The sequence below is a fragment of the Montipora capricornis genome, chromosome 4 (assembly GCF_036669925.1).
Source record: "Montipora capricornis isolate CH-2021 chromosome 4, ASM3666992v2, whole genome shotgun sequence".
NCBI lineage: Eukaryota > Metazoa > Cnidaria > Anthozoa > Scleractinia > Acroporidae > Montipora > Montipora capricornis.
Window position 1 is genome coordinate 35,492,664 of NC_090886.1, and position 16,768 is coordinate 35,509,431.

Genomic DNA, 16,768 nt, shown 5'->3' on the forward strand with positions numbered 1-16,768 from the left:
TATCGCGCCCTGTGTTCAGTTTCCCCGTGGGGGGGGGGGGGGGGGTTACTCGATGTATCCCTGATTGGGGAGGTGCGGCGCGGCCCCTCATACCCTGACCCTGTTTAAGACAAATATCGCTGATTTTCCTACCCATTTTATGACAGAATTCCGATTTTTGATATCCTGTTTAAGACATTTAACCCAGTTTAAGACAAAAATTGATAAATCGATACCCTGATTAAGACAAAAAATGATAAATTCGATACCCTGTTCAAGACAAAAATCCCGAAGAACGTACCCTGGCTGGCCGCACGTCCCCATTAAGCCCTTATAAGGGAGTACCCCCCCCCCCCCCCCCGGGACGGTTTCCATATTTTAGATCACGCCTCTACGACTTTTCAACTCTACAATAGATAAAAGAGGCTTTCATATTCAAAGAGAACAACCTTCTCTGAATCAACAATTACATCACGTAAATCTAAAACTATACTTTTCATTCTTACGTTGTCACGTTTTATGTACATTCCGTTGCTACTAGCATAATTAGCACTTTTTCCTACTTATAAATTCAACTTAACGCTTTGTACATTATAATCAACTGAAGATGACAGAAGTTTCTGTCGAAACATGTCTTATAATCTTAAACGTTTTGTCGTTTTCTTTAAAGTTAAGACGTAACTAATAAGAAAACAGCATAGATGTGTTATTTCCTCCAGATTTGTACCTAACTTTGTAATATTTCGAGACCATGACGAGTTGTTAATTTCACAATAAACGTAAGGATCCTCACGCGAGCAAGGTTAAGCCGAGTAAATTTTATCTCATATTTCACGGTTATTCAAACAAAAACTTACATTTGCCACGTATCAACGTTGCCCAAATCGATTTCGGATAAATCTGTGTCGAAAAAACGTTGATCTCTCTCTCTGAAATCATTTCTTGGATGTCGAAATAAGTTTCCGCCTTACATTTTCTTATAGCTACTTGCAATGTTTGCCCCTCAGCATGCGAAGGGCACACTGCGCGAAGCTTTAAAGACTTGATGCTGGAAAAATTGACAAAGTAGAACCGATTACGGGTTAAAGAAAGTATTTTGGTAGAAACAAAGAAAGCCAGATTATTAAGTGTTAAAAATATCTGGAGAATCACCCCATTGTAATGACATTTTGTCTGTCTAACCAATTACGGACTTTCGTTATTAAGGTGTAAGCTATTCCAATGCCGGATTACTTCAGAGACCTTTTTAGAAAAATAGACGCAGAATCTTTAACGATTAACATGAAGCTAAGGAGTTCAAAACTAAATAATAACCCATTTTTGGTTTATTTATTTGTTTGTTTGTGTTTTCAAACTCCAAGCTGCTGGCTTTCCTCTGGTAGCGGCGCCTTTTGGATATTAGTGACGTTTGTCGTGTTGGTTGAGCTGGTAAGTAAGAGTCGGAATCAATAAGTAGTTTTAAGAGCAATGGCCCGCTGCAGCAACGGCAAAGCCACAAGAATATCATTGGTTACGGACAATCGTGCTACAAGTGTGACACGCATTTTAGTGCATTTCTTTGCCCCATTAAGAAATCACTGACAAAACGTAAGCACACAACGGTGAATCGTGCATTATTTGTTTACTTTAAATTTAGTCTCCTTCGCACCCGGGGGGGGGGGGGGGGTACTCCCTTATAAGGGCTTAATGGGGACGTGCGGCCAGCCAGGGTATGTTTTTCGGGATTTTTGTCTTGAACAGGGTATCGAATTTATCATTTTTTGTCTTAATCAGGGTATCGATTTATCAATTTTTGTCTTACACTGGGTTAAATGTCCTAAACATTGTATCAAAAATCGGAATTCTGTCTTAAAATGGGTAGGAAAATCAGCGATATTTGTCTTAAACAGGGTCAGGGTATGAGGGGCCGCGCCGCACCTCCCCACCCAGGGATGTATCGAGTAGTAGTGACACCAGCGATAGCAATGCGCCTGTGCGACGTCCGTGTATGGTTTTTTTTAGCGAATGTTTAATATTTTCCGGTTAGTAATTGTTACTAATAATTTGCTGGCTAACATTTCACAAGAAGGACGTTTAATTGTTTAAACTTCTGCACGCTCGGGTGTAGCCATTCAGTCTGATAAAACCGGCGAAACGAAACATATAATGCCAAACAATAACTTTATGATCTGTCATTGTAAATAAACATAACTTTATGATCTTTTATTGTAAATAAACATTTCTTTGACACAAGGTACTTCTCGAACCAAGCGCCTTTAAAGGGGTCAGTTTGATTTCTCTTTTAGCTCGTCCCACCATCTCGTTTGGATTGTTTCTCAATTTGTCCTTTGCCATGCGTAATGTAGTGGATATCCGGTATCCCAGCGTTCCGGGTTCGAATCCCAGCCCTTGCCTTCCCAGGTTCACTTAGCTTTCAATCTATTTTGTAATCGGTAAAGTTAATGCCAGTATTGCTGGGGGTAGGTCGTACATAAAGGTGATGTTACACGAGCCGATTTTTAACGCCAATTCTTAATCCATCCTTCACGAGAACTTTTAACGGAACAATGTTGCGGCAACGGTGTATTACACGAGATGATTTGCTCGCAATATTTGAGCCCAGACTTCTGCTCAATAAATCCCGAGCAATAAATGTGGCGGACACTGTTGAAGTGACTGTCGACGTGACTTATTCCGCTTCTCCGTGGTGCATTCTGGGATGATGTCGCGTTAAAAGTCAAGGGCGGGGGTGTTACACGCACTAACTCCAACAAAATTCGGGCAACAACATGTTACATTAAGAATCACCCTCTGCGTTATGTTACACGACACAAATTTGAAAATCGGTTCATGTAACATCACCTTAAACGACATTGGAGTGGCACACACCCCTGCCGCGTAAGTAAAAGAAGCCCTTGGGTTGCTTTCGACTGAGTTCGGCCTTCTACATCTCCTGTCTTTTCCTTTGACAAATGTTCGTTAAGTTGATTGTTACTCTATTGTTTTAGGCGAACACGGTAATTATCGTGCTAGTGAAAAAGGAAATGGCATCAATGCAACATACATGGCGCAAGCAGATCGAACAAGCCAGGTGAGACAGTTAACATCTTAAACTTCTGTCTTTTGGAAAGCTCCAGTGCAAGTTTATGTAAACACATTTTTTGTTGCAGATTGGGGATCAGAGCGTCCTTGATGTTGATGCCCCTGTTGGATATCACGTGGTTATTTGGTCTCTTGGCACCAGTACACACCGCGTTTCTGTACGTTACTGTCATTCTGAACTCCACTCAGGTATGACTTACAATTACATACTAGGTGTTGACTCTTGATATTTAGAAGAATAGAATGAAATGAAAGTAAGACAGATAATCGCGGATAAATGAAAGAAATGTATATTTGCGATTTATGGACGAAAGATAGAAGTGATCCTCGCATTTATCTGAACAATTTAAGAAATGATTTCTTATAGACACCTGAAAAATTCAAGCGGCTTCAACGGGATTCGAACTCATGACTTCTGCCGCGATGCCGATGCAATACTCTACCAACCGAGCGATGAAGCCACACAGTGGGGAGAAGTCCTGTCACGGGAACGCCTGGGGCCCAACAGATTGACCTGCTCCCAACTGTGTGGCTTCATAGCTCAGTTGGTAGATCAGCATTTGGCCGGCATCGCAGAAGTCATGGGTTCGAATCCCGTTGGAGACAGCAGAATTTTTAAAGTGACAATCGCATCAGGCAGAATGCCTATTATTCTCGGGATATAAACTTGCGGCACAGTCAAAATTATAGATCTGCAAAATTAGAGGAGAAACATGACCAGAATGACTCTTATTGGTCTGAGATTACGTGCATTTACAGAATACACCCGTACACGCGCCCGTAATGGAATACAGCTCAGCTCATTAACTTCTGGAGGAGCAGCTAAGAAACAAAGGCCTCGCAAGTCTTCGTTTATGCTATTGTTTCTAAGATCGCACTTCTTCGGTCGTGTTACAAGCTGGCGTTTAAAAGAGGGCCATCTCCAAACTGCTTCTGCATTTAGTTGAAGGTGGAATATCGGGCAATCATTGTCAACAAACGGAGGAACCATATGAACTTATAATGGATGGATCGGGTATTCTAAGAGCTCTGAAAAGAGCTCCCGATCGCTAATATTTTCTTTTTTCCTCTTCATTGCACTATTTTGGTCGGCACGTGGAATGAACCAGAAGACACTTAACGATCAGTTTAAAATTCGCGGTTATTCCTGACCATTCCACGATCCACTGGTTTGATTGACAAGAATTGTTATGCAGCGATGGCCAGAAAACATTATAAAATAATTAGGATAGTGCGTGCATTCTCATTGGTCAATAGCTGTGTTTAGATGAGAGTGTGGAAACAGGGTTGTGACAGCACACGCATTTTGATTGGTTATATGTCGTCAGACGCGCGTTTTGATTGGCTGGTAGGAAATATGAGCAAGAAAATCAGTTTCGATCAAGAATCTTCCTTCATTTGTTACCTTCATTTGTCGAATTATCTTGGAGAAATATTTTATAAAAGCAATAGAGGACTTTTTTCCGTGCTTCAATAGCCTCATCTGAACACTGGCGAAAGTTGGGATTATTTTCGACACTGTTGCAAAACCTGGACTGCGTCTCGGTTTTGCATAACTGTCTCGAATTCTCCCAACTCTCCCTTGTGTTTATATGAGGCTATGGAAACACGAAAAATGTCCTATATTGCTTAAATAGCTCTTCCTCGAGATGCGCCATTTTTCAAAAGTATGTTTCATTAGTAGTTTTGAAACCGAAAAGAACAGTGGTTCTCGTTCACCAATTCTTTGAATTAAAACGGATTCTGCTCAAGAAAAGGTACGTCTTCCATTTACCGCGCGTGAAAATGTGGAAGGCCGTGACAAGATTTAGAAAATCGCTCTTAAAAACGGTCGTGAATTTTTGAAAATGTTTTCACAGCACAAACAGGAGGAATAAGAGAATAAAATTATGCCAAACAAAAGATAGGTCACCAACCCCGTTTAGGAGAAAACAGAAAGCAAACCAAGCTCGACCCTTCAAAAACACGTCTCCCCGACAGCGCGGTTTCACTTTCACTCTCGGACTAAAATGACACTTTAGCATCATCAAGGCTATTACTCTCGTTTTTGTTTTGCGACAGTCTAAAAAGTTTCTTGTTTTTCTCTTTACTGTTGTGCTCTGAAAACGGCCATTCTTCTTTCTAGGGAGCTTTCCCGCACGAAAGGTCGCCATTTTGAAATGTTTTTGGCCACGCTCGATTCTCGGTTTTCACATGACGTCACGGCCGCCATGTTGGAGCCCCTAAACAAAGAAACGGCGGCCATGTTGGAGCCCTGACCAGATCTTCCGGGAATTCAATTATATTATTATGCAAATCTTCTCTTTTGTTTCACGGTTGAAAAACATGGCTGTTGATCACGTCAGTGAAAACCAGCAATATGCCAATATTCACACATGGCTACCAGTCTATATGGTGAAATTCAAACTTTGTTTTGTTTAGAAATATCCGTTGAGACTTGTGAGACAAAGAAAACAGAACTGAGCCGTGAAAATTGACCATAATAGAAGCCTTTTAGCCATGCCTGAATACGAACGTGTCCTGCGCTGTGTTATGCGCAGAACAGAATGCGCAGTGCATTATTAGGGAATCCACTTAAGCAGAAGAAACGCACGCGTATCACCCAATCAGGGAATAATTGCGCAATAAATTGCGCCATCCAGGGCGCTCCCTTGATTTGAAAACAAAAGATTTGATTGGTTGTGACCAAACCCTATTGTTCATTAGCCAATCATAATCCAGAATTTCGACGTGTAATTTGCACTGGTATTACACTTTTTTTTATATTTAATGATGTCCACACATTCTGCGCGATGGCCTAAATTGTCCATTAAGTGCGAGGATCCCTTCTATAATAGTAGTTAGTTGAGCAAATAAAAGGAAGCGCGGAAAATCCAGCCTTGAACGGGATTCGGCCCGGTGGTTAGGGCGCTTGTCTTGAGATCCGGGGATCCCGAGTTCAAGACCCGTTCTGGCCATTGGTTGAATTTGTTTATGATAGTCCCTGGTTCTACTTTTCAGCTGCACTTGTAAATAGCCAACTATCTTGCCTCCGGCCAGTTGGGGTTCTTAACAGTTGTTGTTGTTATTTTTCTGTTCTGTTGTTTCGTTTATTGTGTTTCAATATCCGTGTTTTCACGACAGCCGTTGTCTCGCTTAACATTCCTGAAAATGGTTTGTTTGCAGACTTCGTTCAACCTGATCCTGTAGTAATTCCTAGTGTAATTCTTTCATTCTTTCCCAAAGGGGTTCCTAATTTTTGCTCTTCATTGCTGGCCAAAAATGAAGAGGTAAGACAGAGTTACTTAAGGTTTTTTTAAATTATAATTTTCAGTAAATTATACAAAAATATTGTACTTCCAATGCTTTGCCAAATTTTTCGAAGTGACTCTTCATTTTATTCCCCGGAGGTAACATGTAACGTCTCTTCTAGTACAATCGCCAAAATGCTCCATTTCCACAATTTAGATCCTAGTAGTCAGTATATATGGTGGGACAATTAATTGGCCACTTTGAGGTTGCGCGGGAGACAGGGTCGAGAGTCTTATTGAATTGCTTTGTGGGAGTGTTTGATCTGCAAACAAAAAGACTTTCGTATACTCTTGTACGATAACAATTAACTATCTCTTTAATTTAGTAAACGTCGTATGTACCTCAAACTCACTGACCTTTTGATCAAATCTTTTCGTTTTCGGGACAATTTTGCACCTTGGCAAGCGAGCCATCATGTACAATATTCTGGTGGTTTAGGCACAGGCAGCCCAAGCTCGGTATACGATTTATAGCCTTTATATGGGTAAATTAACTTTGAGCTTATAAATGCTAAAATAAGCTGTAAATGTAGAAATAAACTTCACTTACCCCTACGTACAGTTGTCCTCGTCTTTTCTGTGCAAACGGAGGACAAACCTGTGTCCGTTATAGACGGGTTTGTGGCTTTCGAATTTTTACGATGTGACGTCCTTAGCTGTCATTTCCCCTCATAAAGAGAAGAAAGGCTGGTGACTCGCGGCGATCTCATCCCACAAATTGCTCTCGTATCACAAAGAAACGGTCCGAATAGCCATAAAAATACCACAGCCTTAAGGCCAGATAAATTTCCTATCACATCAGCTCAACTCCGAGACCACACAGCGACTTTTGGCGGATAAATTCCAAATAATGTGCAACTTTCTATAATCTTCCCATGCGTTCAGCTAGATGTGTGGCTACGGCCGTTATAGCTTGGTGGCGATCGTATTACATTCTGCCTTCTCATTGGACAATTTGAAACACTTGGCCAATGAGAGAATTTTCCCCATACAAAGTCTATAAATAGTATACCGAGCTTGGGTTGCCTGTGGTTTAGGAAGCTCAGCTCCAGGTATATTGTTTTCTTGTAATTTGAGTTCTTGCTCCGCGCACACAATAATGAAAATGAGTCTCCCAATGGGTTCACAGTGCAATTCAACAAGGCTGTTTCCCGTACATGATGATGTCTGTTATATGATACGAAAAGTCAAGTTAAAATGCGTTATAATGTTTATCACCGCAGTTTGCTTTCAATTATTGTTTTTGATCAGGTTAAAATGGCCGAAAAACAAGAGTATTTATAATTCAGTCTCGTCGCATGTACTTTCGTTATTATCAGTATCACGCAAGGATTTCCTGCCTAACTTTCTACGAAAAAGCTGCGTGAGGAACATTAACGATAACTTTTTTTTTCTGATATAGATCACGGATGTCTACATCGACGGAAGAAAGAAAGCCACAAAACAGCAACAAACTCAATCAACACGCACATGACACCTAGTCTGGGAATCGAACCCGGGGTACATTGGCGGGAAGCGAGACATCGTCTTCATATCTTTAATTAACCTTTGGATTTTAGAGTAGCTTGATTTAGCTTATATCATCGAGAATTTACCCTCCCTACCATGATACACCACATAGGACAGGCCGCAACACCAGGAACTTCATGCTCTACTCTTTGCGAATAGTGTGTAGGTTATTTTTGCCCGACAGGGGCCCATTACCCGGAGCCTCCATCTTCCATAATAACACTCTAAGTCAACCCTTTCCGGTATCTTTTTATTTTTAGAAACACCTCCAAGGGGGGCTTTAGTGGGTGTTTTCACAATAGCCAATCATAAGAGACCAATAGTCATCACATACGTATGTGATGCCACTTCACGTATGTTCTCAGTCACATACGTCAAAATATAGTAGTTCTAAAAATAGAAAGATTCCCGCGGGACAGGGTTGACTCAAGGGTACAATACGTATGGAAGCTTCGTGTAACGGGATCCTGTGCAATTACCATTGCGACAGCTCTGCTCTCACGACTTCCTAGTGTCATCTCCGTTTATATCCTGGATGCTTCGAATTGTTCGTAGAAGTTGAGCGATCTGGAATAACAAGGCAAGAGTTTAAAAATGTACATTAGCGTCGTAGATCTTAAATTCCCTTATACGAGAAACCAACCCTGTCACAACTGAATATGTTTTAGAATGGCGTAATGGTTGCAGCCGCCGTCGTCATTCAGAAGGCGTCTCCATGGCGTCGCAGCACCCGCAGAGGGATCCCTAATCCCTCAAGATGTTCTGTTCCCTTAACCGATCAAACCTTGCCCATTAAAACGCATGTTGAATTTATGAAAGAATAACAAGATTTTTGTATAAGAGCTTAAACAAGATATGTTGAAAAAAAAAACCATATGTTAGCGCGCGGCCATGCACTCGTTTTAACTCCTTGTTGAAAGGCGAGCTTTCATTTGGTGCTAATCATATTTTCTAAGGGACTGTGCAATAATTATCAGGAATTGGGGTCCTAAAATGAGCTTCACCAAAGGAAAAATTAGATAGGTCCCCCCTCCAGCAGCGTCAAGTTTAGCTCTGACCCCCCTCACGTTCTCTAAAAATTATTATGTGCCCCCCCCCCCCCCCCTTCCTCTCTAACGCGTACCTTTATTCACCGTAGTGCAACGCATCCACTGCGTCGTCAGGGATGAAGAGCACCTCGAAACATTGTTCTTCATGATCGTCAATTTCCGAATCGTCTGATTGTTCATTATCTTCTTGGTCTTCGGAACTGCTAGATTGCTGCTCATCCGGGTTTTCTTTACCTTGAGCTTCCCCAGCACCTAGAACACGAGCTACGAGTGCTGCTTCCCCTCCGCTGACGGGTAAACCGTGTTCCTTTGGTAGAGTTTCAGTTTACTTGCAGACAGCGAGTTGACTTCAACCTCGTCGGACCAATTAATGTCTGGAAGTTTGTTCCTTTCCGTTGCCCGTTTTTTTGCTTTCATTGCAAGGAATTTTTGGTGCTCTATGAAGTGATTACAGGCATTCACGTCAATCAAAAAGTCGTCGCACAATTTCTGCACCTCTTTGCTGTCGACCCTCCTCCCAGTGGCAAACAATCGCTTAACGTTCTGCATCTTGTAGAAGACCTGGATAGGGTGATGGCTAAATATAAAGCGACATTTCCTATTGGTGCCAAATCTAAAGCATCCAAATCAAGAAAAAAGAAGGAACAGAAGAAAAAAAGGGAGAAGAAGATGATTGCTGCCTCAGAAAGCCGTAGGACCCGAACCTGTATAATTTTTCGGTCTGTGGGAGGTGAACCCATTGATGACAACTATGAAACAGAAGTATGTGGCATTCCTCAGCTAGAAACTGTAGACCTAGAAACCCTCTTGCTGTTTAAATCAAGAACAGACCTGGCATGTCTGCGGGACCTCTTAAATGCCAAATGTTTTATTGGCAAAGCTCACAACGTGGTTTGTGACTTCTGTGCATGAGCGATTGTTTCAATCTATCATATGTTGACATTCTAAATAAGTTAAAGCATGTGTTTATGTTGATGCAATATTTAGACATTATGGATAGTCAAAGGCGTGGCATCTGTCTATTTGGAAAATGTTTATTTATTCATTATCAAATTTGTGAAATTTAATTAAGACCCCCCTCAACTTACTTGAGAAATCTAATGTAGACCCCCCCTCCTTTCCATCATTTTAATTTAAGCCCCCCCCCTCTGGTTTTAGGGCCCCCCGCCCTCCTGATAATTATTGCACAGTCCCTAACTGCATAAAAAAATAAAAATAAGAAGTAAAACATCTGTCATTTTAGTAGCATCATCCGAGCTTCAAGATTTCAAAATTTTATGGCGGAAATTTCTCCAGAACCCCTTACAAGTTAGCGTTTCCGGCGCTTGCTTCTTAAGTCTCCCATAGAATATCACTGCTGAAGCTAAGAGTAATTAGGCCTAAGCTAGATTAATAATTTAGGCCAAAGCTTTGATTTTAAAATGTTTAGCTTTGTCGTGAAGCTTGGAAAGCGACCTTTTGCAGTGTTTAGTATTGTTTTTTGCCGAGTGATATTACAGCATTATCAAATAGTGTTTAAAATTGTATTGTCGCTTGGCAGCTAGCCCTGGGGTGGTAAGTGGTTGGATGACAGGTTAATCAACATTCTCAGGCCAGGTTCGAATCCTATGTGCATACACTTGGGTTGTCTTTTAAAAAACATACGAGCATTTTCCATAATCCATATGAAACTTTCAGTCTTCTAAATTAACGACAACAGTAAATTCAGAGCAAATTACGAATTAACGATAATCGTTAATTTAAGGTAGAGAATCACTTTGTAGGCGAAACGACAGATGCCAATGTGATACAACGTACTCGTATAAAGCAGGTTTCTTGTCTTGTAATTTCGTAGATTCGAGAGCATTTGTATAAATGTGTTCCTTGAATTGTTGTTGAATAATGTTAATGTGCATTTTGAGATTCTTGTATTTCCTAATGTGCTTCGTTTACTTGATTATAGAAAATTCGTTAAATTGTACGGTAAATTTACTCTGCGTGTTATCCAAAATGTACTGTAACCCGCCCTGCAATGCAGTATTGACTTTTATTTTAAGTTATCGAGAAATGAATTTAAAATATCCAGGACATACGTTTGAAAAAAGAAACTGTACAAGTCATAATTGAAGATAGAATAATAACAATAATAACATATACCAATGCGCAATGATAACATAGGAAATCCAGAGGCTCCTTGGCCCCATCTGTAAGCCCACCAAATCGCGGCAAAATAACATTGAATGCCGTCCTAAGAAAATATGTCTTAAGATGGCGCCTAAACGCATCCAGTATGTCCATATCACGCATTTCCTTAGGTGGTGAATTCCATTGGGTAAGAGAAGCCGTGGCAAGTGCCCTACCACCGCGGTCCTCTTAGTTTTATGGCAGGAAAAGCAAGCAGCAATCGTTGATCTAAGATTGCGCCTAGAGTGGCTGACTTCATACAAAGTAGAGGAACTTAGCCGCACAGCTAGGGTCTTCCTTGTGCTATGAGCGTTTTTTGCCAAGAGAAATCCTTATATCATACAAAAACCTGCTTTTGGGGGATCCCTGCAATGTATTAGTAAGTAGTAAGGGATTTTAAGACAATACGAGACAATTACCCGAACGTACTGTTTATTTTTGGAACGCACGAGTTCTTTTTAGAAGCGAAGGATCGTAACCGGAAGTTATATGTACAGGGTTGAGATTAGCGCATTCCAAGGATAACTACCACACAACGCATTGGTTATGGCAGTTGTTAACCAAAGATTAGCGATGATTGGAGGTAATGAAGTGCACGCTAATTTTGGTTAGCGTTAAAAACGGCACACACCGTTCACTCGGATAGACCCACACTAAAAAATGTCGAGCGTTTTCGGAAAAAGATCGGTCTGCGACCTTTGTGGGAGGTCGCTTTACTTGGCAAGACACCAGGCAAGCTCAAGTTCACGCAGATATATGTCTAGCTGTATATGGAAAGAGCGCGAGGACGATATATGGGTCTGGCAGCAGCAACACGACAAAATGACTGAGAAGTCATAAGACCTACAGAGCTACACAAAGAAATTTAAATTTTCATGTGACTTCTTAGCGACTTAAACCAATGACGTAGTAGAAATGAAAATTAATCAAGGCTAACCTGTAAGCTGAAATTTAATTGTAATTCTGCAAGTTACTGGACAAGAGCGATGAGATCACGTGCCCAACCGTTGATGTGCCTTACACATCCTCATACAACCCTACCCATGTTACAATTATTCCAGATGTGAATGGCCATTCGCCTGCCTTTTTTTGAATTGACTGCTCGATTTCCGCGCGCTATACCAAAAACAATATCTGTCACAGGTCTGTGGTGGACCACTCCCAGTTACACTGGGTGAGATTAGACATCCTGGCAGATAAATCTGTCACAAGGTCTGTGGTGGACTGTGCCAGTCGGTACATTGTGACATGCACTTAACAAAGAGCAGAGATAAACAAACCTATCATCTGGTCAGTCACTGCAACAGATACTGGAGTCAGTTTGTCTTGGCCTGTCCTTGCCACTGATATTACCTTTATCTGCCAAGAATGTGCTGCTAGTCCAGCAAAAGCTAGAAGTACTCAAATGCTTTGCAAGCAGTTCATGAAATGGTCAATCAGAAAAAAAACTCATACCGGCTCGTTCGTCGCTCGGGTTAACAAGGTCCGCACTGATCTGTGAGCTAGGAGCGATAAGACAAAAGAAGAGGAAAACAGCAACCTTGTGCGTAGCAGAATAGAATGTACGCACTCTGTTGGACAGAACAATATCACAGCGCCCAGAAAGACTGACTGCGCTTGTGGCCCTGGAAATGAACAGGTACAACGTGGACATAGCTGCACCTAGTGAAACAAGATTGCCTGGATATGACAGCTTGGAAGACCATGGGTATATCTTCTTTTGGAGTGGGAGATCAACTCAAGAAAGGAGAGAAGCAGGAGTGGGCTTTGCAGTTAGAAGGGAGATAACAGAAATGCTTGATGAGGAACCAGTGCCAATCAACGACAGGATAATGACTATGAGACTCTCACTACAGCGGAGGATGTATGCCATACTCATCAGTGTATATGCCCCAACAATGACCAACACAGAGGAGGTGAAGGAAGAGATCTACAGTGATTTACGTTAAACTATCAGGCGTGTACCGACTGATGACAGGCTGATACTCGTTGGAGATTTTAATGCCAGAGTTGGTTCTGACACCGAGAAATGGAAAGGAGTGCTAGGCAGTCATGGAGTAGGCAGGCAAAGTAAAAGTAAAGTAAAGTAACCATATTTAACGTCGATAACTCGTAACAGTAATTCAACGGACAAACCTGAGGTGGACGGTGCGCTCATTTTACTCCCCCCTCTCCATCAGTGCTCCGTTTTACGGGTATTTAAAGCTACTTAGCTACACGAAAAGGAAAGAAGTCGAAACAAGGATGCGAAATCCTGGAATCGAACTCAGGACCTCTTGCACCAAGGCCGCACACTAACCTACTGTGCCATCCTTTCTCCTTGCTCCAATGCAAATGGAGAGCTTCTACTTGCAGTATGTTCAGAGTACAACCTTGTGATAACCAGCACCTACACAGGAAGACATGGATGCATCCAAGATCCAAGCATTTGCACTTATTAGACTACATCACAGTCAGGCAGAGGGACAGAAGGGAGGTATTGGACACCAGAGCAATGAGAGGCGCGGACTGTGGCACTGATCATGTTATGCTGAGACCTAGATTAAGGATTTGCAGACAAAAACAGCACTGCAAGACGGGTGCGAAACCTCCACGGAAGCTAAACACTAGTGCACTGAAAGGCCAAAAGAAGCAGGAAGAACTTACACAGGAAATGGATGAAAACGTGAAAGACTGGGATAGGAACAACTCAGAGAATGCCATAGAAGAGAAATGGGCAACACTGAAGGATACGGTGTATCAGACTGCGAGTGATGTATTAGGCTACCATGAGAGGAAACATCAAGATTAGCTGATGAGCATGATGAACACCTGAAGAGACTACTAGAAGCGAGGATTCAGGAATACAGCTAGACAGGAAAACCTACAGTGTAGGAACTAAACTACCCAGGAGATCTCTCTGAAGAGGCTAAAGAAGCTCTAGTGCAGCGACCAGTTGTATCAAGTCTGGATGAACCACCACATTTTGATGAACTAATGCCAGCTATCACGACAACACAGGATGGTAAAGCTCCAGGAATGGGTGGAATTCCAGCAGAAGTGTGGAAATTTGGTTGTGTTTAGCTTACCAACTGCCTGCGCAAGCTCATCCAAGAGATATGGGATGCCCAGAAAGTACCTCAAGACTGGAAGGATGCAAGTATTGTGCCTTTGTTCAAGAAAGGTGACAGGAAGGATTGTGGAAATTACCGAGGTATATCACTACTAGCCACTGTTGGTAAGATTCTCTCACGTGTACGACTTAACAGACTCAGCGAACACATCTCGCAGAACGTACTACCGGAAACCAAGCGCGGCTTTAGAGGTGGAAGAAGCACAATGGATATGATTTTCTGCTTGAAACAGGTTCAAGAAAAGTGTATCGAACTTTATGTAGTCTTCATAGACTTCAGTAAATCCTCCGATACTGTTTCGCGACAAGGACTATGGCAGATACTCTAGAAATATGGTTGCACAGAGAAGTTTGTCAGCCTGATCGAGGCACTTAATACAGGTATGCAAGCAAACGTGACAATGAGTGGTTCAGTATCTAAAGACTTTTCAGTAAGCAACGGGGTAAAACAAGGGTGTATGCTGGCACCTACTCTCTTCTCGCTATATCTGGCAGCCATGCTTGAGGTGGCCTTCAAAGAAATTTCAGAAGGTGTATACATTCAAACAAGGAAAGAAGCAGACTTGTTCAATGTGGCACAGTTTAAAGCCAAGAGTAAGACATCGATAAAGATAGTAAGATAAATGCTCTTTGCCGACGACAGTGCTCTAGTTGAACATAGTGTGGAAGATATGCAATCTTTAGTGGAGAAATTCGCAAGAGCAGCTAGTCAATTCAGCCTCCAAATCAACATCAAGAAGACAGAGTGCCTTCATCAACCACCAAAGTGCCAATCATCAACATCACTACCAGAAGAGATCAGCATTGGTACAGAGCCACTAGTCAAGTGCAAGACTATCAAGTACTTGGAGAGTACTGTATCAGAGAATGCCAGGCTGGAGGATGAACTATCTCTCAGAATGAGAAGAGCGAGTGCTGTGTTTCGAAACTTGAGGGAGAGACTGTGGAACAATCGACATGTGTCTATCCGTGTGAAATGCAAAGTGTACAGAGCGATAGTACTGGCTACTCTATTGTATGATGCTGAAACTTGGACTGTCTACAGAGTGCAGGTGAAGGACCTCCATGCGTACATGATGAGATACCTTCGAGCCACAATGAACATCTCATAGAAAGACAAGATAACCAACATAGAAGTGTTGAAACGAGCTGTCTACCATTAATGGAAGACATCCTAAGACGGATGAAGATGAGTTGGCTCAGACATGTTGAGAGGATGGACCACCAGCGTCTCCCTCGGCAGTTACTCTAATCACAGTTATGTGAGGGCAAACGCAATCAGGATACACCAATGCTCAGATTTAAAGACACTGTAAAAAGAAACTTGGAGAGGTTGGACATAGACAGGAGTTCCTGGCAGCAGAAGGCTAAGGACAGAGCTATGTGGAGGAATCTGATCAGACCTAAATGAAACAGCCATTGTGGCCCACGACAATGACGAAAAATAAACCATTATTCACTAAAAAGGCATTGTAACTGCCTCACAACAAGATTAAATGTTAATTTCAATATTTATTCATACTTTTTGTTAAAGAGAGTTTGAAATCAGTCATGTTCTGTCTATTGGAATGACGACCTGCAAAAGCCCACCAGACCATGGCTATCCATGGGGTTGGGGATGTATCTCAGGTCTTTCGTGCAAAATACTGAATTTGCTGGTTTCTTTTGTATATTAATGCCCAATATTCTCCTTATAAAGCTGCTGACAAACAGTTTAACTGAGTGGCCTCGTAGCTCAGTTGGTAGAGCATCGCACTGGCATCGCAGAGGTCATGGGTTCAGGGCTTTCAATAAATTTTGGCACAAGTGGGTAGTTTAGCATAACAGGTGGGTATTATTTTTTGGCTGCTAACCTTTCTCCAGATTGCTTGGTTCCAATTAAAAGGAACATCCTGAAATTTGTACTCCGGGCAGAACTGCTCTAGCCGCGGGCCAGATTGCTGGCTCGAAGTCAAGGACGATCTTTTGAAGGGATGGCTCTCGTGGAAGTTTGACAAAATTGCTCTCAACACCTGTACTATGGTGCAAATTCTTTTCATTTTGATCGGGAAAACGGTCAAGTCGCTGTAATATTAGTTTCAGTGTTTCCCTACATAAGTATATATTGAATAACTCACCTTCTTGTAATCTTTCTTTTTGGGAGTCGACATCAATACATGTACAAGGGGTACTTTTTTGGCAGCATCACCGGACCTGACGAATGCATTCGCTGTCAACAGTTGGGTAAATGGCTGGCGGACGAGTTTGAATGTTCCGTCGATGTACCATGTTTTAGCTTTTGAAAGAAGTTCGAGCTGCCCTGCAACCGCAAATACCAGATGTCGCTGGTTCCTTGCTTCGACGTCTGCTTGTAGGAAGTCGTCGGGCAGGTGAGTCTCATCCAGGACGAAATCTAGGTCGACTGAATCTTCAGGCCTATGACGTTATCGGAGTCTGCTTTCCCGTTTGCCGATGTAACTGGGTTTGGGGAGGGCATCACACGGCGCGGAGTTGAGTTCGTGTAAGAGCACCTGTAAATGACATATAAAGAAAGAAAACTCAACGTAAGATTCATCTTCCGAATTTTAAATAGGTTATTTGTTTGA

At 42.0% G+C, this 16,768-nt stretch overlaps 2 protein-coding genes across 2 annotated transcripts in view; both read left to right on the plus strand.

Moving 5' to 3' along the window:
- Window positions 1-8,884, plus strand: part of LOC138046676 (adhesion G-protein coupled receptor D1-like) — a 34,500-nt gene extending 25,616 nt beyond the window's left edge. Inside the window, exons 7-11 of the mRNA XM_068893274.1 lie at window positions 1,341-1,407; window positions 2,967-3,049; window positions 3,129-3,249; window positions 6,286-6,329; window positions 7,753-8,884. Coding sequence (XP_068749375.1) covers window positions 1,341-1,407; window positions 2,967-3,049; window positions 3,129-3,249; window positions 6,286-6,329; window positions 7,753-7,831 — 394 coding nt within the window. The 3' untranslated portion in view covers window positions 7,832-8,884. The remainder of the gene's footprint in view (window positions 1-1,340; window positions 1,408-2,966; window positions 3,050-3,128; window positions 3,250-6,285; window positions 6,330-7,752) is intronic.
- A 3,818-nt stretch (window positions 8,885-12,702) lies between these two features.
- LOC138046605 (uncharacterized) lies at window positions 12,703-13,020 on the plus strand. The gene has a single exon (XM_068893210.1). The coding sequence runs from the start codon at window positions 12,703-12,705 to the stop codon at window positions 13,018-13,020; it is 318 nt and encodes a 105-aa protein (XP_068749311.1).
- Window positions 13,021-16,768: the final 3,748 nt, after the last annotated feature.

What these genes read in the sequence shown, in the direction of transcription:
- LOC138046605 (XM_068893210.1), top strand. Translation starts at nt 12,703, where the DNA reads ATGAACAGGTACAACGTGGACATAGCTGCACCTAGTGAAACAAGATTG.